The sequence below is a fragment of the Mus pahari genome, chromosome 3 (genome assembly GCF_900095145.1).
Source record: "Mus pahari chromosome 3, PAHARI_EIJ_v1.1, whole genome shotgun sequence".
In the NCBI taxonomy this organism is placed as follows: Eukaryota; Metazoa; Chordata; class Mammalia; order Rodentia; family Muridae; genus Mus; species Mus pahari.
In genome coordinates this window covers 140,439,847-140,459,588 of record NC_034592.1, presented here as the reverse complement: position 1 = coordinate 140,459,588, position 19,742 = coordinate 140,439,847, and the positions used below count along the sequence as shown (strand labels likewise).

At 43.8% G+C, this 19,742-nt stretch overlaps 1 protein-coding gene across 2 annotated transcripts in view; it reads right to left on the bottom strand.

The window, feature by feature from the left end:
* The window catches only part of Rprd1b (regulation of nuclear pre-mRNA domain containing 1B), a 47,865-nt gene that overhangs the window by 5,300 nt on the left and 22,823 nt on the right, over positions 1 to 19,742 (bottom strand). For both annotated transcript variants that reach the window (XM_021192031.1, XM_021192033.1), the window contains exon 6: positions 13,715 to 13,890. In XM_021192031.1, coding sequence (XP_021047690.1) covers positions 13,715 to 13,890 — 176 coding nt within the window. The remainder of the gene's footprint in view (positions 1 to 13,714; positions 13,891 to 19,742) is intronic.

Genomic DNA, 19,742 nt, shown 5'->3' with positions numbered 1-19,742 from the left:
ACCCTGTCTCGAAAAACAAACAAACAAACAAACAAACAAACAAAAAGAGGAGGGTTAGGAGGTGTGGCTTTATTGTAGGTGTAGCCTTTCCAGGGGAAGTGTCTCACTGGGGGTGGACTTTGAGGTTTCAAACACCCATGCTAGGCCCAGTTCTCTCTGCCTGTGGATTAGGATATAGCTCTTAGCTATTGCTCTAGTGTCATGTGTGCCGCCATGTTCGCTGCCATAACAATGAACTAAACCAGCCGCTGCCATAACAATGAACTAAACCAGCCGGGCGTGGTGGCACACGCCTTTAATCCCAGCACTCGGGAGGCAGAGGCAGGCGGATTTCTGAATTCAAAGCCAGCCTGGTCTACAAAGTGAGTTCCAGGACAGCCAGGGCTACACAGAGAAACCCTGTCTCGAAAAACCAAAAAACAAAAACAAAACAAATAATGAACTAAGCCTCTGAAACTGTAGGCAAACCCCCAGTTAAATGCTTTCTCTTTTAAGCGGTGCCTTGGTCATGACATCTCTTCACAGTGATAGAGCAGTGACTATCACCCAGACCAGTTTCCTGTGAATAGGCCCGCTAGAAGCACCACTAGGAGGATTCCCAAACAGTGTAGTTTTCCTGTCTCTTTAGCACTCCAAAAGCCGCTTAAACAGGGCAAGGACAGAATCCACAGGCTATTTGTTTAGAGTCTCCTATGCTTGTGTGTGACCCTGACCCAGGCATGGGAGTCTACTACTCATGCCTCCCTATTTGGTCCATGCATTTAAGAGATTAGGAGTCACACCATGGACACCCCAGGATGCTGTTGCAGTATTTTGCTGGCCGTGGTCTCGCTGGCAGCTGTCCCCCACCCCCCAGTCATAATACAAGGTCTTTGTTGCTCTCGTTCTTCACTGGTGCCTTCCCTAAGAAGCCAAGGCAAACCCAACAGCCCCACCCACTCCCTTCCTACTCTGGCATACTTCAGTTCCTAGCTGCAGCCGCCAGCCTGCCCACCAAACATCAGTGCAGAAACCTGAAACAGGTCACATCACATCTGACCCTCTGCCACCACCGGAGTCAAGATCCAGGGGACTGTGATGAGCTTCTAGAATCTCTGTGGCTGCTAAGTAATGTTTCAAATATAGATAACCTAAGGTGTGTTCTGAGATAACGTCTAGGATTTATGCTCTTGGCAAAGCTTTGGAGTCTTGCCTCACAGACACAAAGTACAGGAGAAAGTGCACTAATAGCACTGGCTAACACTGTGAACTCAGGGATCATGTCATAGTGAACAAAGCACTGAGGGAGCAGGGCCTTCCACATTCTTTGCCTTTTATGGCCAGGGCAGTGAGCCAGACCCGACATGCTACAGATGAGCTCTGGGGTAAAAAGGTTAAAATGACGGTGACCTTTTTACAGCAATTTCATTTTTGAAACAAACAAAATTGTGTTTCCTCTAGCAACTCACCTAAAAACTGCTGACCCGAATATAAGCTTTCTCAAACCCACTCTTTCCCCAGCTAGAGTATTTACATAAGTACTAACCCTGGGGTGGCCTGACTGCTGAAAAGCAGCTATGGGGCACCATGGCTGTCTCCTTTATCACATTTTGCTGTGCTATGGGACACAGGGCACGACTCCTCCTAGGTGAGAATCATGTGCAATGCAGTTCATGAAGGGCTTTGCTTTAAATAATGGTGGTACCACACTGAACGTAACTCCCAGAGCTACTCTGTAACATGGAGAAGCTGGCTTTTGTGTCTCTGTAGTAGAGCACTTCCCTAGCATGCACAAAGCCTCAGTTCCAATGCCAGCACCAGGAAGTGGAGAAAGGAAAAGTAAACTTTTACCTGGATACGGTTTAACCTAGCCGGAGCCCTCTCATGCCTCAGGAGGCTCCCCTCCACATGCTCACAGGACCTGCTCTTACAATCAGAAGCCTCAGCAAGCACATCCGTTCAACCATCATCTGGCTGAAAGAACAGCACCTATATCTTCATACTGGAAATAAGAATGCTGCTTCGAATTTTCTGTCACAGATCCATGTAGAACAAAAATCGTCACTAACCTGTCCCTCTCTCCCTGCCAGCTCCAGGGCAGCTATCACATTTCAGAAGGATATATTCTGGGGGTCAGAGCAGGGCTGGAGCTGCTGAGTAAGACGCTGGGGAAGATACAAGGAGAAGAAGACACTGTGGCTGCATCCCCACGTCTGCGGACTGGTCAGCTTCATCACTAAAGCCATTGCAAGCATGCACAGAGAACCTTCTAAAAGGACAAATGGCAAATGAGCACAGAGGAATGTCCTCTGGACACCTATCCATCCACCAGACACCATCCATCTGTCACATGACAGTGGGCTTCTTTTTTCCTCTGGGAACCCTCAAGTGTTTCTATTGCTATGACAAAAACCCCAGTCTTGGGGCTCGAGAGATGGCTTGGAGGTTAAGAGCACCTGCTGCTCTTTCTGAGGATCTGGGTTCAATTCCTAGCACCAACATAGTGGCTCACAACCATCTGTAACTCTAACTCCAGGGAATCTGACACACTCCTCTGGCCACTGTGGGTTCCAGGCATGAACATGATGCACAGATGTATATGGAGACAAAACATGCATACCCATAAAAAATTACAAAAACAAAAAACCCAACAAACAAATCTGATAGGGATTTTCACAAACAGGGCAAGCATACAAAGTTACATGTCTATACACACACTGAGAACACTGTAAAGGATAAAAACAAAATACTTTTTTTTTTGGTTTTTCGAGACAGGGTTTCTCTGTATAGCCCTGGCTGTCCTGGAACTCACTTTGTAGACCAGGCTGGCCTCGAACTCAGAAATCTGCCTGCCTCTGCCTCCCGAGTGCTGGGATTAAAGGCGTGTGCCACCACGCCCGGCTCATGCGCCACCATGCCAGGCTCCAAAATACTTTTAAGACTAGGCAATTCCTGTTATTTTTAATGTGGTAAAAAACAAAAAACCAAAGAAACCCGAGACATTTACAATTTGAAGTGGTAGGCCTGTAATCCCAGCTTCTTGGGAGACTGAAATAACAGGATCCTAAATCCAAGGCCAGTTTGAACTACAAAGGAGTTTAAGGCTAGCCTCAATTGAAGAAGGAATTCAAGGCCAGTCTGGGTAAAACCCTGCTTCAAAATAAAAAAAAAAAAAAAAAAGAAAAAAAGAAAAAGACAGCAGGAGACACAGCTGGGTGGTAGTGTCACATTCAAGGTCCCACATTTAACCTCCAGTTCCTCAGAGGTAAAAACAAAAACAAAAACAAACAAACAAACCCCACATCAACAATTTAATAGAAATCTATAAAATGCACTGAAAAGACTCCTGAGTCCTTCAAAACGCAAATACTTGTACAATGGGACACTTCACAATACAGAATACCAGGAAAATTGAAATACTAATTTTTTTTTTTTAAAGACAAGGTTTTATGTAGTTCAGGCTAGCCTCCATCTTCCCCTGAAATTACAGGACTATAACAGGAATAGAAACCATGGCTGTGCTGCGGCTGACTAAGTGGCTTGGACAGAACTGGTGTGAATGAACAGAGCCGAGGCAAAAAGAACACCCAGCCCTCCTAGTTACTATTACGTTATAGGCACTATTTACTCTTTCTAATTTATATGTTAAGAGACATGTAGATTTGAAGAAAAAGAATTATTAATGAAATACAAAATCCTCATAAACTATTCGACTGTCCTTAAAGTCAAGCACATTTATCAGACACTGCCTTGAGTGTATGAAAGGCCCTTTGACTAGAGGCATCCTTTCTTCTCAAAAGCCAACCTCCAAATCTAGGAGGGAAAGCAAAAACAAAAGCAGAATTTTTCAACTAAGTGGCACCACATTCCAAACCATCCACCTATTGACCTGGAGAGAGGAGGAACCGGTCTACGAAGTGAGTCCAGGTCATGTGGGAACAGCCTCAGACTGGAGGAAGTTCCCTGCAAACGATAAGACTCTAAACCATGCTCAGAACTCCATCAGGTTACGACCAGCCCTGACTGCTGAGCTAAAGACGGGGTCTTAGTCAGGATTCCCATTACTGTGAAGAGACGCCATGACCAAGGGAATTCTTATAAAGAAAAACATTTAGTTGGGGCTGGCTTACAGGTTCAGAGTTTTAGTCCATTATCATCATGGCAGGAAGCATGGCAGCATCCAGGTTTGTCCGGTTCTACATCTTGTTCTGAAGGCAGCTAGAAGACTGGATTTCAGGCAGCTAGGATGGGGGTCTCAAAGCCCACACCCAGTGACACACCTATTCCCAAAGGACACACCTCCTAATAGTGCCACTCACTGGGTCAAGCATATACAAACCATCACAGGTCAATCTGAGAAACCAAGAGGTGCAACAGAGAAACTAGGAGGTTGTGGCAACGACAGGTTCTGTGAAGACAGAGTATTAAATGCTACAGAGAGGGTCAGAAGGTAGAGTCATAAGACAGACTGAGAACTACCCCAGAACTAAAACGGTTATTTTACAAATGACAAAAATCAAATAACCAGAGAAGTGGCCCAGCAGCTGAGAGGAATTGCTGCTCTTCCAGGACAGGGGTTTGGTCCCCAGCACCCACATCAGGTGCCTCAGAACCACCTAGAACTTCAGTTCCTAAGATCTGATGCTTTCTTTTTGGCTTCCAAAGACTACTCCAAACACATAATGCACATAAATTCACAAAGACACACACACACACACACACACACACATGCATAGCCATAAATAAAAAAATAAATTCTAACAACAAAAACAAACAAACAAACAAAACACATCAGAGCTAAAAGGCCACAATGGTAAGACCCTGAAGATCTGGAAGAGGCCATGCAGCTATACAGCTCCTGCCAAGGTATCACAGTGGGGCAGGTCTAACGCTATGGAAACAGCTCCCAGCCAGGCTATGCCCATTAGAAGCAAACACTGTGAACAAAGCAACCACCAGGGACAGCATGGAGAGCTCGACCTCCGACTCATGACCACCATGCTGGTCTCAAGGGTACTCAGAGGCCTTCCTTGCTGGGTAATTTTACTGTGTTGAAATTTACTGTGTATGCTAAATTAAAAAAAAAAAAAACTTAACCACACTTTTCTCCATATAATACTTCAAGATAAAGGACCCAAACCATGAAAGGAATGAACAAGGAGGTGGGCGGAGCCATGATGGCCTGGAGGTACCTGATGGTACACGGAGCCATCTTAAGGTCCATGTTTACTCCCTGTAGTAACCAGGAGGCTGTCTTACACAAAAAGACAAGCTCTGGCCTTGTTTTAAGCTCTTCCTTCTGTTGAACTATTTCATTTAGTTTTAAAATTGTATGTCTGGGTGGTGGGGTATATGAGTGCAGTTGCCCAAGGAAGCCAGAAGAGGGGGTCAGATCCTCTAGAGCAGGAGTTACAGGCAGGTTTTATTTAATTTAAAATTTTAATTATTACTTTTAAATTATATATTCGGTGAGGCAGGGAGGAGTGCACGTGAGTGCAGGTCCTGGGAAGTCAAAGCCAGACCGGGAGTCTGCTGGGGCTAGCATCACAGGCTGTTATGAGCTGCCAGACAATGGATGCTGGGAACTGAATTTGGGTCCTCTCAAAGAACAGGAGGCGGTTGTGAACCCCACGCTGGTCCTGGGTCATGAAATGGGTGCTCTGCGAGAGCAGTGCACACTTCTTGGGAACAATGAGCCATCTGTCCCACTCCTTTTTTTTTTTTTTTTTTTTTTTTTTTGTAAAAGGTAGTCTCATCTTAAGGCTTATAGCTAGCCTTGAGCTCATATCACAATCCTCTTGCCTCAGCCTTCTGAATTCAGGGATTACAGCTGTGTACACCGCATTACAGAAAGAAACAGAGATGTAACTTCTAGACTGCAAAGCATTCAACCACCCTGCAACTTCCCCTTTCCCAAAGCACCAGCTCTGAAGTGAGAGCAGAGGCCCAGCTTAACAGCAGGGCATTCACACAGACTAAAATAGCACACACTAGGGCAAACAGAGTTAGCTACCACAGCTCAAATGTCTGTCATCTGAACCCTGCTCTTAAAATTATGCTCACTCAAGTCAGTGTTCTAAGTATCTGCCATTCCCCACAGCTGTCACTAATGCAAGAAGCCAGCCCACTCTGCCTAATTAGCTCTTCACTATTTACTCCTTAACAAAACACTCTCCTTAACGTGGGGGTGGGGAGCTGCATCTGTAAGTTTCAGAAGACAGAGTAGGGGGGAGACCCTGAAACAGACACCCTCCAGTATGCAGAAGGACACACAGAAACAGCTCTAGAAATCTACAGGAAAACCATCCAAATACCAGTTACCAAAGGAGGTACAGAACAAAATGGAGAGGAAGAGTGAAGAGAGAAACACTCACAAGGGAGCGGAGGAATCCGAACTGCTCACAGCTTCTCTTAGCAAGGCAAGTAGTTACGCAAAATAAACAAACCAACCAACCCAAGATTTACAACTCTACACATCATATCTTATTTTACAAGTTTCTCTTTGTGGGGGGAAATGTGCCTCACCACATATAGCCCAAGTTTGCAAAGGCCTGCAACTTAAGATCCTTTTGCCTCAACTTCTCACTGTTGGAATTACAGGTCTGTTCCACCATGCTTGGCTCTCCATTTTAAATTTAACAGGAAGAAATAGACCAAAATTAAAACTAATTCTTTGTAGGTTATAAAGTAAATTATGATTTTTTTCTTTATATATATTATCCGGGTTTCCTCTGGTTTATTATTTTTATGAAGAGGAAAAAAAAAGAAAGAACAGAATATTTATAAGAATGGCTAAATAGCAAGAATTGGGGGAGAGGTAGAGCCAGCTTGAAACCTGTATACTGTATGTGCCACTTACTCCAGCAGCATCTCTGGAGGGCTGCTCAGAAGGGGGGTTCAAGGCTGCCAGTACTGGGTTGGGGTGCAGCTCAATGGCACAGCACTTGCCAAGCAAGAGTGAGGTCCTGAGTTCCAACCCTGAGCACCATATGTGCTTGCACTCACACACACTACTCATATCTTGCTAGACATAGATCTGGCCAGAACTATTAGGGTTGGCCAAGAGAAAGGATCAAGAGGAATCCAATACCCCAATGTCCAGCCCCATGCCACTCATGGAACCTCAAATACCAACTCAACAAGGTGTCCTCACAGATTGGAGGAAAACATGAAGGAGTGGGGATGGGGAAGGCTCCCTAACAAAGCAGGATGACAAGGCAGGGAGCAAGCAATGGCCTGCTATGGAAAGGACCCAAGTACCAGACCCTGTGATCACCTGGCAGGAATAAGCAAAATCGCCTGCTTCAGGAACGGTTCTAACTGCCCTCAGAGCTGGTGACACTCGTCTAGTGAGGTCAGAGCTGTGTATTGCAAGTGCAGGTATTCAGGGCCAGCTTGTGTTTATCTCGGGCCACTTGACTAACCTGACAAGCTCCATGTGAGGCAGGTCTAGTCACATTAACTAAGGTCAGGAGATCTCTCACTGACACTATGACCTTGAGCTCCTTATATAAACCTAGAGATTAATTCCTTTATAAAAGAAGACTAATTCTTTTATGATTGCTTGTATTTACTATAAGGGACAGTGAGATAAGATACTGGTTTTGATCATGTGTGAAAGAGGAAGAATATATTCCAAAGCTGGACAAAGGAACTCTCTATCTCCACCTACTGTTTGTCCCACTGTTGAAACAATGGTTTCTAAGCATCTGCACCCTGAGGAAGAGATGCTGCCAAAACCAACAGACCATCAGTGTGGTTTTAGAAATCCCTTGACTGGAGCCAAAGAATTTCTAGAGTTGTTAAAACCTGCAGTGAACAGAAATACAAATAGTCACACAGCAATGCTAGATTCTACATCATTCTGCCCTCCCAGCTGTGTTGTTTGAAGTCAAATTCTTAAGGATTCATTACAGGCCAGGAAGAGGTGACAAGTGCAGAGAAACAGCAATAGCGGAGTTCATCAAGTCATTTCTCCCTTGCCACCAGAGCATGCACAAAGGCAACAGAGGGCAGCAAGGGGCAGGGTAGATTCAACACTCACAAGTCATTTTGGAATGCTTGCCTACAGTCACTGCTACCTCCCTGCATAAGGTTATCATTGTTCCACAACAGGATGCTTTGGAACTGTCTAAATGACTCAACTCTGGCTATTCTCGTAGAAGAATAAGATATCTTCCTGCTATTTGTCTCATGGAATGAAGTTTAAAGAACAAAAACTTACAAACCTGAATGGAAAGTTACCCGATATGTGTCCTGTATTCTATTCCTGCCCTGTAGCTTCCTGCTTCCTCCTCTGGGTCCGAGTTCCTTCACCAATTCATAAATCAAACCACATGACCTCTAAAATTCCTTTAGCTCAATAATTCTGTTACATGGATATCGAGGCATCTATGTCACTCTGCTTTGTAATGTGGGCACCCTGGTAACGTTGCAGAGGACACATAGGTATGCCTTCTAGAGATGAGGAGTACCACTGGCTATCGAAAAGTGGCATATTTACTCTCAATCTGCAACCAAGGAGACTTATGGTGCCTACACAATGCCAAACACACCAGTAAGTGACACTCTGCCATGTTTATTAAAATTCTGCTGCAGAGATTAAAGTGGGCTTAGTGTAAGGCCATCGAGCTTTTATTCACGGACTAAGAAACAAGACCCCACCACCACAGGAATTAAATGGAACTACTCGTAAACTCAGACACGTGCTTCTTACTTTCAAACTTCCTACGGAGCTGGACACTAAAGTGAGGCCCCATCGGTAGGCATGCAGACATCCGTGGTACATACCGAGAATGCATACATCTATGGCCAATTATTTTTTGACAAGGGTGTCAGGGTGTCACACATTCAGTTGGAGGAAAAAAACAGTCACTTCAACAAATCCTGCTGGGCAGATATCAGCTTCACTCATCAGGAGTTGATTCTCTTCCTCACACCATATTCAAAACTAACTCAGAATCAACGACAACTTAAATGTCAGACATTAAAGCTCCTAAAAAGCACAATGAGGAATCTTCATGTCTTGGAACTGGCCAATGGTTTCTTAGATGCAACATCCAAAACAAGATCAACAGGAAAAATTAGAGTAAAATTGGAACACATTAAAATAAAAATAATTTTCAAGGTCAGAAAAAATTTATGCAAATGTTGTCTGGTAAGAACACAACTATCCGAATACATAAAGAACACACAGACTCAAACTGCAAACAACCCAACTTGAGAGTGTACAAAGCAACTTGAACAGACACGCTTGCCACAAGGACAGCTAAGGTCCTGGATTAGGCAATGATGCTCATCACTACTGCTATTCTGAGAAACACCAATCAATCACAAGGTCACAGTCCCAGGCTGGTTAGGGGAAAGAAGTGGTAAGCATTGGCAGGAATGTGAAGACCTGAAGCAGAAAATGAGCAGCCATCATGGGCAACAGTTTGGCCTGTGAGTGTCAAAAGGTTAAATACAGAATCACTATTTGATCTAGCAATCTCAACCCTAGTATAACTAACACATACCCAAAAGAAATGAAAAAATGTCTACAAAAACTTGTATGTGACTATCTACAGCAGCATTATTCATTGTTCACTGTAACCAAAAAGTAGATGTGACTCAAATGCCATTCAATAATAATGAACACATTGTGGCAGATCCATATAACAGGTATTAGCTACTACTATAGCAATAATTATCAATATTTGCACTAATATTTATCATCAGTAGGAACAAAGTACTAGTACATAGAACTTTGTGGGTAAACCTCAAATTCTTACCTAACTGAAAGAAGAGACACGAGTATGTAAACTCTCCAGGAGAAGCACGGCCCAGACAGAAAGCATATTAGTAGTTCCCAGGAGCAGAGGGTGAGGGCACAGGGAGGTGACTGCCTAACAGGGATGGGGGTCCCCTCTGCAGTGATGAAAATGTTTGAGTCTTTACAGAGGATAACTGCTCTGTACTAGGAACTACTAAATGTCACTGAAACGCTCTTGCAAATAGTTTACTTTTTGTTATGTAATTTCACCTCGACGTACAAACAAATCTCTAGCCAGGAATTCATTTAGAGTTCTGTCCTTTTGGCAGTCTTTGTATACCATAGCCAGCCCCTTCCAGGCTAGATTATGGACACACACCATGATTTAATGTACGAAGCTGCTGTGCTAGGAGGTGAGTCTGCAGACAGCTGATCTCTTGTTTTGTTTTACTTTTTAAAGCTTGTACAAGCAGCTTCTCTCCTCCACCTTTTCCCCACCCCATCCTGATAGCTCTGATGAACATATGCACATCACATTTCATCCAAAACGACAGGAACTCTGATCACCCTGTTCAGACTAAGACTTGTGAGCTTTAAGCACCTGCTTGGCCTAGAGTCACCTTTGTCAGCGGGAAACTGAGCTCCCTTGCTCTGATAGGGACATCTGGAAGCTGTTCTGGCACCTTTGGCTCTTACCCTTTTCAGTCCACCTTGCTTTAGGCCCTACACTGTAGCTATTAGTCACACCAGTCCCTTCCAGTCTTCTTTTCTATTTCTAGGTTTTCTGTTTACGACACGAAGTACTGCAGATTTTCATCAGCTGTCCCTTTGACCTTGCTTGTAGTTTAGGAGAAGAATGGTACAATAGTGCCAACCATTACACTCAAAAGCATAAAATGGCTTTAAAAAGACATCATTTCTAAATGAATTCTAATTCTACTTAAAGGAAAAAGGAAGGGCGGGTGCACAAAGGGGAAACCGCATGATTTTCTCCCATAGTCACCTTTACTAATACCTTCTCTGCAACCAGACATGAAATCAAATCTCTCACACCATTTAATGGACCTAGAAACAGCTCTCTTTATAGGAAAAGGTGACTTCCCCTAAGGGATCTGAGTCGAGAGCAAGCATTTTCTGAGGAACAAATATGTCCCTAGCGCGATGACCACAGTCAAAGAGCACAATGCCCACCAGACCTCAAGAGGTTAGCTGGAGGTGGCCGGTGCTTTTAGAAAGAACTTGTGCATCTGACACTGTGCATACATCATTAATAAACATATGGTCAAATTAATGTCATTAATATATTTCTCTTGGTCTGTTTCAATACAAACATGGTGAGCTCTAAGATTCTCCTTCCTCTAAGCCTTCCCACACTCTCCATTAAGTCTTTGCTTGCTGCAGTTCTCTCTCTGGAGGGAAGTTATGGAGAAAAAGGAGGCGGGCTTCTGTCCTTCAGGGAAAGCCTTGCTCCTGAGCAGCACCTCTGGCTGGGCAGTGCATCGTACCCATCTCTGCACGTGTCCATGGGCGAACAGGTGAACTGGTTATTCCCTGCACACGAGACCCCAGTTCCCCACAGGGTCTCTAGTGCCTAGGTCCATACATGTTATGTCTCTTCACAAACTGTCCAGGCCTCTGGCTGCTCCCCTCTTATACACACATTTCTCTTCTCCAATCGTCAGTTCCTTTTACAAAAAAGGCTTTCCTCTCTGTGGGGAGTATCATAAACCACAACCAGAACTGTCAATTGTCTTAACTCCATTAGCTGTCTGGTTTCATGTTCATCTATGGTGTTGATACAGACTATGCAATTTCCTTCTGTGAGCCAGAATGGGTCCCCCTCCCCTTCAAATTCTGATCTAGCGCCCCACCCCTTCAAGGTTCAGAAGCCACTAGAAACCCAACATGAAGTTCTCAATGAAAGAAAGAGATGCTTGCTATCTGAAGGATAAACAAAACTAAAAGAATAAAATACAGAAAAACTTGACTGTTAACTAATTAGAATTGTGGAGAGAGACTCCCAAGAAAACAATTCTATGTCCAGGAGTCCATCGACTGTGGCATTTACACTCCAAAGACAATGAAAGGTTTCCAGATTTAACTGGCCTTTCAATTTGGCAGCGTCAAGGGCTATCTATGGAAGGAAGGTGGAGGGATATTCGGCACCAAGCCTTTACTCAGACTGCACTGTGGGTATTATCATCACCGTCAGGACAGAATGGAAGAAGATCAGTCTACTATAATGGGTGAGAGGAAATCTTAAATTCAGAAGAGCAGACTGTTCATGTCTGCACGAATAAAGAGCTAATGCCATCCCTCAGCCTTTTATATTTTATCTAGACATTTGCTTTTTAAATTGCAGCAAACTTCATTTTATTTTCACAGTGAATGGTCCAGTCCAGCCAGCTGGTTGATATGGTTTGGGACAGGAACCCTGAGCTGTAACTGCCTTTTGGTGCCAGGATCTTCCTCCTCCATCCTCAAGTGCTGGGTTCCAATGGCATGCCATTCGGTGAACTAGCAACAATGAAGCTGCCAAAGCTACAAAATGATTGACCTCTGATCTTCTGTACCTCGTAACTTCTTGGGGTATCCAGTAAGCTACCTATTCTGCAAAAGCCCCCCCGCCCCCATCCAACAGATAGCTAATTATAAACGGGGAAGAAACAGAACAAAGAGTTAACTGGCTCTACAACAGTCTCCTTCTCAAAGATTGTCCTCTATGGTTGCTTGCCACGTTCTACCCAACAACAGCTGCTCATGATAATCAATGTCTGACAGATCAGAGAAAGTCCTTAATGTGTCGCCAAGGGGCAGTTCAACAGATGGCACGATGACTTACAACCAGAATCATTAATTACAATCTCTTATTAGTCCCAGGGTACAGTGAAAATGCTTCCTCAGTGAAAGATGAGTGCTGCAGATAAATGGCCGTCTGCTCCTGCTGATGAAGTTCCCTTTAGGACTTGTGGTCAGTGCTGAATCTACATGAAAGCCACACTACTGTTCAGCTGTCTCCTATCTGCCACACTCAAGCTGGCCAGCCGTTTGAAGTCCCCCGCACCTCTAGTCATTACAACTCCCATAATCGTTGTAGGGAAGGATATGGTACTATTCTCCAGTCAGCTAATTGTAGAATAGCGAATGCCTATCACTGGAGCTAGCTCAGTATTCCCTCCCTCTGTGCCTCCCCACTGAAGAAAGGTGGTCTTCTACTCCCTTATCTACTGAGGAGACTCTTTGAGGTGTTTCCTGTGGTCATTATGACTTCTCCAGCTCAGCCCCACTCCTCCCTTCCTAGTCTTTTCTATGTATCTTTTACACAGAGAGGGGAAACAAAGAAGCAGCTAAGAAATACAGACTAATGAGTGGGACAGGAAACCCCAGACAGCCACACTGCTGGCTCTGCTCCCCAGGGACAAGAAAGTAAGCTGAATTAAGAAGTCAGACAGTGAGGGGAAGGCTCTAAACCCCTCTTTGCTGGAGACACTGAGGAACATGGCCTCAAGTCAGGAAAAATGAGTTCCTGCCCAACATCTGAGTCAGGCTACATAGCAAGATTAAACTTCTAAAATATGTACAGGTAGGGCTTGCAGGCAGGTGACTTACTGGTCTTAGCATGTGCATATGCCAGAAGTAAACGTCAAAACAACTCAGATTCCCAAATATAACCAATTAAGTATCCTTTGGTTTTGCTACCCCAAGTACCTCAATTTATAATTCCTTAACTGTAACACTACACTGAAGCAATTTTATGATCCTAAATGCAATGACTAAGAGGCCCCAGTTTTCACAATATGAATTTTTCTTTCCTGAACATATAAAAATTTGACTTTGACTTCTATGGAGGCTCCGGTAATTAAGGTTACTGGATGAATGCTCCTGTCTCTTTTGTTTTCAGAAGATAAAAAGGTTGATCCAGGAATAACATGGGACGTAGGAGAGGGGGTTCAGGCAGTCAGCTCTGCCCTGCAATGTACTCACTTCTAGTTTTTTCTCTTTTTCTGACAAAACCTCTTTCTGGTTCTGGGTGTATTCCACCAGCATCCGAGCCAGCTGGCGCCGGTCTTCCAGTTCCGCTGCCAGGCGCCCGTTATATTCCGCTAGTAACAGACATGCTTCATCTACTGTCTTTGAGAGACGTTCAGCTGCCTCTTTGTCTGAGTACAAATAAGAGCAGAAAACAGAGACAACACACAAATCACATAGGTATGATTACAAACATTCCTGAGAGAAGGTGCAGAGTCCAAGAAAAAAACCAACAGTGTTGGCTAACCAAGAATCCAAAGGCACCAACTCTACCAAGAAGATGCATTTCTGAACTGCCTAAAGTGAGGCAACTGGACAAGGCGGGAAAGCTGGCAGGCTGAAGAGCTTCCAGCAAAAGCTCTCCAAACAAAACCAGCAGAAACGTACTCAGAGTCATCTGTGAAATGATTTCTCTTGCCTTTGAGAAGATGAAGTATGTTTACTTATATTACTATATTAAGAATACTTTCCCTACTGTTCTAAAGCAGCACTCACGTCTTAGGTGTACAGAGACTGAGAGAAGACAGAAGTTTTGTGAGAGCTTCAGAATGTGGTCTCAGAAGCTGATCTGCAGGACTCTGTTCACCAGAGAAAGAGAGACTAGTACCTGGGAACAAGCTTGTCTCCTACATTTGAAAAAGCAGGGCCTTTCAAGTGTGTGTAAACATGACCCATGGTGGAAACAGTTTGTAAAAACACAAACAAGCAGCAGCATGTATGGTAGCACACACACATAGGAGGGCTGCCACCAATTCCAGTCAGCCTGGGTTACATAGCAAGATCCAAACAGAGAAGGAGAAAAAAAAAAAATAGCCTTTTCTTACTATGTGTTGTATTTTCAAAGTGTTGGTCATCATGGACCAGACTGATTTCCTGTACGAATAATGACAATCACCTATGCATTGGGGAAGAAAAAGAACAAACCCTGAAGTGTAAGGAAGGGTATCCTGGGAAAGAAGAATGCTGCAACTGTGTGGTGGTGGCAGAAGTTTAAATACATGCATCTTGTAAAAGGTATTTTCCGGGCTGAAGAGATGGCTTAGTGGTTAAGAGCACTTAATTGCTGTTGTAGAGAACATGGGTTCGGTTCCTAACACCTACATCAGGTAGCTCATAATCCAGAGTCCAATGCAATCTTGACACCTCCATACATGTGTGTGGTACATATAAATTCATGCAGGTATACACATACACATAAATATTAAAAATAAATAAAATAAAAGGCCTTTTGGGTGAAAATAGCAGGTTGATGCTTTGAAACAAAGGACAGCAGAGCTGCCAGCAGTTTAAATTCTGGTTTAAATTCGGTGACACTAATCTGAGAGCACTCAGTACTTTTCAAGGCACTGGAATTTAGGACTTTTTAGCATAGAACAGCCATCTGGTCCTTTCTGGACTCTAGGAACACTAGGAATGAACTGCTGAGGGCTTCCCAACTGGGACCTATGCCAAAGATCACACTTTGGCATCAGGGTGAGAGAACAACACATACTTGGGAGGGGGTAAACAAGACAAGGTGGGACAATGAAGGGCTGTGCCAGAGGCAGGGGACCAATGCAGTGCTCCAGGCTGGCAGTGCTGCCTGCAAATAAGCTTAAGTGTGGCTGCTTTCAGCTCGTCAGTCCTTGACTATTGACCTCTTTATAACAGTAATTAAGATGCTAGGGTACCTGTGGGGGGGGGGGGAAGAAACACCAAATTTTAAGAGATAAGAGTTTTTAAAAAGTCAATTCTCAACCTCAAGATTTTGTATAAGGAAACCAGATCATTTATACAAGTAATTGCAACCCAGAAACATAGCTTGTTTATTACTCAGGAATTCACCAAGCCACACTGGGCTGGAAATGAGATCAGAGTCTTGCTCAGCCATCATCACAGATGCTTCCTTCTGCAGGAGAACTTAGACCACATCTGGGCAGTGTGCTGAGAGTGAGAGACTTTGGAACACCCAGGTCTGAATGGGATATCTTTATCTAATCCCTGCCCTCAGGGCTCTGAGAGCTGTGGGGAGGGAGGACACCAATGAAATAGTGTCTTCCAAACATAACAGGACCCATGCACGTATGAACTCAGAGAGACATGCACTGAACCTACACAGGTCCAAGCCAGATGGGGTCCCAGTGCTGAGAGAAGTAGACAGCCCTGATGCCTAACTACCTCCAAGGGTCAAATGTTTACAAAGAAAAAATTAGTTTCTCCAATGGAATCTCACTGGACATACACACCAAACCACATTTAAGGACAGACCTCATACCCAGCAGTACATGGCTTAACACAGACATATTTAATGGTACTTTAGGAGATGTTCTGTCTTGAAATGCTTTGTTTGGGTAACTTTTATATATTTTACTGGTCTTTGCTTATATATTATGGTTTCTGATTTTCTGGGTTTTTTTTTTTTTTTGTTTTGTTTTTGTTTTTTTTTTTTTTAGGTTCTGTGTGTCTGATTTGTTTTTGTTTAAATTCTGGTTTATTTGTTCTTTTATTTACTTACTTGCTTTCAAAATAGAGAAAGAAAGTGTGGAGTTGATTGGTGGAGAGTTAGGGAGGCTCTCAGAGGAGATGAGGGGAAACTGTGATCAGAATATATTGTAGGAAAAAAAATCATTTCAACTATAAAGGTGGGTCGGCACTACAAAAAGATGCATTCCAAACGTAGAAGCAGATCTTGCCTGGGGCCAACAATGGCTGTGCTTTGGTCTGCCTTCCCTGTGCCTTCATGAGCTTCCTGAGATCAGTCTTCCACTTGGGCTGGAGAACCCTACATACCTGGTTGACTCACTCAAACACACAGTTTCTGAGAGTCCCCCAAGCTTTCTCTGTCTCTCTACCAGCTAGCACTCCCCAGCTACTAACTCACCTCCCTGCTCCCTTTAACAGCAATCTCAAGAAGCACTTACAGTCCCTGTAACCAGCCCCCCTCTCCTATGTCAACAAGTACACCCCAATGAGCCTTCCAAATTCTCAGTGCATGGCTTTCCAATCACCTAGAAAATCCTTGAGCTCTTCCCACCTGCACTGGTTCTCAGACAGCAGGAGACAAGGATCAGCCTGGGTCTCCAAGTCTGTATTCTTAGTAGGAAGGTGTCATATGGGCTGGAGAGATGGCTCAGTGGGTAAGAGCACTGACTGTTCTTCCGAAGGTCCTGAGTGCAAATCCCAGCAACCACATAGTGGCTCACAACCACCCATAATGAGATCTAACGCCCTCTTCTGGTGTGTCTGAAGACAGCTAAAGTATACTTATGTATAATAATAAATAAATCTTTGGGGGGAGCGAGCAGGAACTGAGTGAGCATAGTTGACCGGAGCGAGCGAGATTGACTGGAGCAAGCAGAGGTCCTAAAATTCAATTCCCAACAACCACATGAAGGCTCATAACCATCTGTACAGCTACAGTATACTCATATACATAAAATAAATAAATCTTAAAAAAAAAAAAAAGAAAAAAAGAAAAGGAAGGCATCATACATAGTGCTGGATTATTCATCAGCTGAAGACCAGTAGAGGAAAAAGTGGGGCACTGGGAGTGAGATGGGCATTTTCAATGAGGGGCTGGGACAGGCTTGTAGTAGAATACAAACCCAAAGCAAGGGAGGCTGGAAAACTCCCACAGCACAAAGCTTTCTCTGATCTTCTTCAGGGATTCACTGCCCACCAACTCTGCCTCCTCCTTAATATTTAATACCAGGAAGGTTATGGGCATGACACCAGGAACACCTACTCTACAGTGAGCCTCAAAGATATGCCAAATGATGGAAGTTATTACTTTAGTAACTTTGACTTCCTCTAGGTGAACATGGAAGAAGACAAAGAAGCAGCCAGCTTAAAGGGATAGAGGGGAGCTTCCGGTTTCCATCTGTGCCCAGAGCTGACCCTGTGCCATACCCAAATACCACCAGGAGAGAGCTGGACTCCCAAGAGTGCTGACACACCTGAGAGCACAGGTGAGACCACCACTTCTGCTCAAATTCCTGGCCTAAGAGTGACCGGCACAGAGCCATCAGGACACAGGAACCAAGGAACAGCCAGAGACAGGATCCTTCCAGTTTCTGTCTGTGCCATGGAGCTGACCCTGTGCCACTGCTCTCCATACCCAAATTTTTCCCAGAGAGAGCTGGTCTCCCAGGAGTGCTGACACACAGGACAAGGCACAGTCAGAGACAGACCAACTAACACCACAGATAACCAGATGGTTAGAGACAAGTGCAAGAACATAAGCAACAGAAACCAAGGCTACTTGCCATCCTAAGAACCCAGTTCTCCCACCACAGCAAGCCCTGGAATCTCCAACACACTAGAAAAGCAAGACTCTGATTTAAAATCACATTTCATGATGGACATTTAAGAAGGACATAAGTAACTCCCTTAAAGAAATACAAGAGAATACAGATAAACAGGTGGAAACCCTAAAAAAGGAAACACAAAATTCCCTTAGAGAATTACAAGAAAACACAACCAAACAGGTGAAGGAATTGAACAAAACCATCCAGGATCTAAAAATAGAAATAGAAACAATAAAGAAATCACAAAGGANGACAACCCTGGAGTTAGAAAACCTAGGAAAGAGATCAGGAATCACAGGAACAAGCATCAACAACAGAATACAAAAGACAGGAGAGAGAATCTCAGGTGCAGAAGATACCATAGAAAACACTGACATAACAGTCAAAGAAAATGCAAAATGCAAAAAGATCCTAACCCAAAACATCCAGGACACAAAGAGAAGACCAAACTTAAGGATAATAAGTATAGAAGATAGCGAAGATTCCCAACTCAAAGGGCCAGCAAATATCTTCAACAAAATTATAGAAGAAAACTTACCTAACCTAAAGAAAGAGATGCCCACGAACATACAAGAAGCCTACAAATAGATTGGACCAGAAAAGAAATTCCTCCTGTCACATAAGAGTCAAAACAAATGCACAAAACAAAGAAAGAATATTAAAAGCAGTAAGAGAAAAAGGTCAAGTAACCTATAAAGGCAGGCCTATCAGAGTTACACCAGACGTCTCACCAGAGACTATGAAAGCTAGAAGATCCTGGGCAGATGTCATACAGACCCTAAGAGAACACAAATGCCAGCCCAGGCTACTATACCCAACAAAACTCTCAATTAACATAGGTGGAGAAACTAAGATATTCCATGACAAAACCAAATTTACACAATATCTTTCCACAAATCCAGCCCTACAAAGGATAATAGATGGAAAACTCCAACACAAGGAGGGAAACTACACCCTAGAAAAAGCAAAAAAGTAATCTTTCAAAAAAACCCAAAAAAAGATAGCCACACAAAATAATTCTACCTGTAACAACAAAAGTAACAGGAAGCAGTGATCAATATTCCTTAATATCTCTTAACATCAATGGACTCAATTCCCCAATAAAAAGACATAGACTAACAGACTGGAAACGTAAACAGGACCCAGCATTTTGCTGTATACAGGAAATGCACCTCAGTGACAAAGACAGACACTACCTCGGAGTAAAAGGCTGGAAAACAATTTTCCAAACAAATGGTCCCAAGAAAGAAGATGGAGGAGCCATTCTAATATCATCCTAGTGAGGTCACAAAAGAACACATATGGTATGTACTCACTGATAAGTGGATATTAGGCAAAGAGTATGGAATACCCATGATACAACTCACGGACCACATAAAGCTCAAGAGGAAGGAAGACCAAAGAGTGGATGCTTCAGTCCTACTTAGAAGGGGAAACAAAATAATCAATGGAAGTAGAAGGTGGGAGGAATCTGGGAGAAAGATGAAAGGGGGAGGGGAAGAAGAGGGGCAGAATCAGGTAAGGGAGGAGATGGAGGAGATGTATAGAGGGTCAAGAAATTGAACAGAGGTGTTTAGCAGTGGGGGATGGGGAACTGGGAGTAGCAACCAGAAAGTCCCAGATGCCAGGAAAGCAAGAGCATCCCAGGATCCGACGAGGATGACATTAGCTGAAATACCCCACAAAGGGGAGGGAGA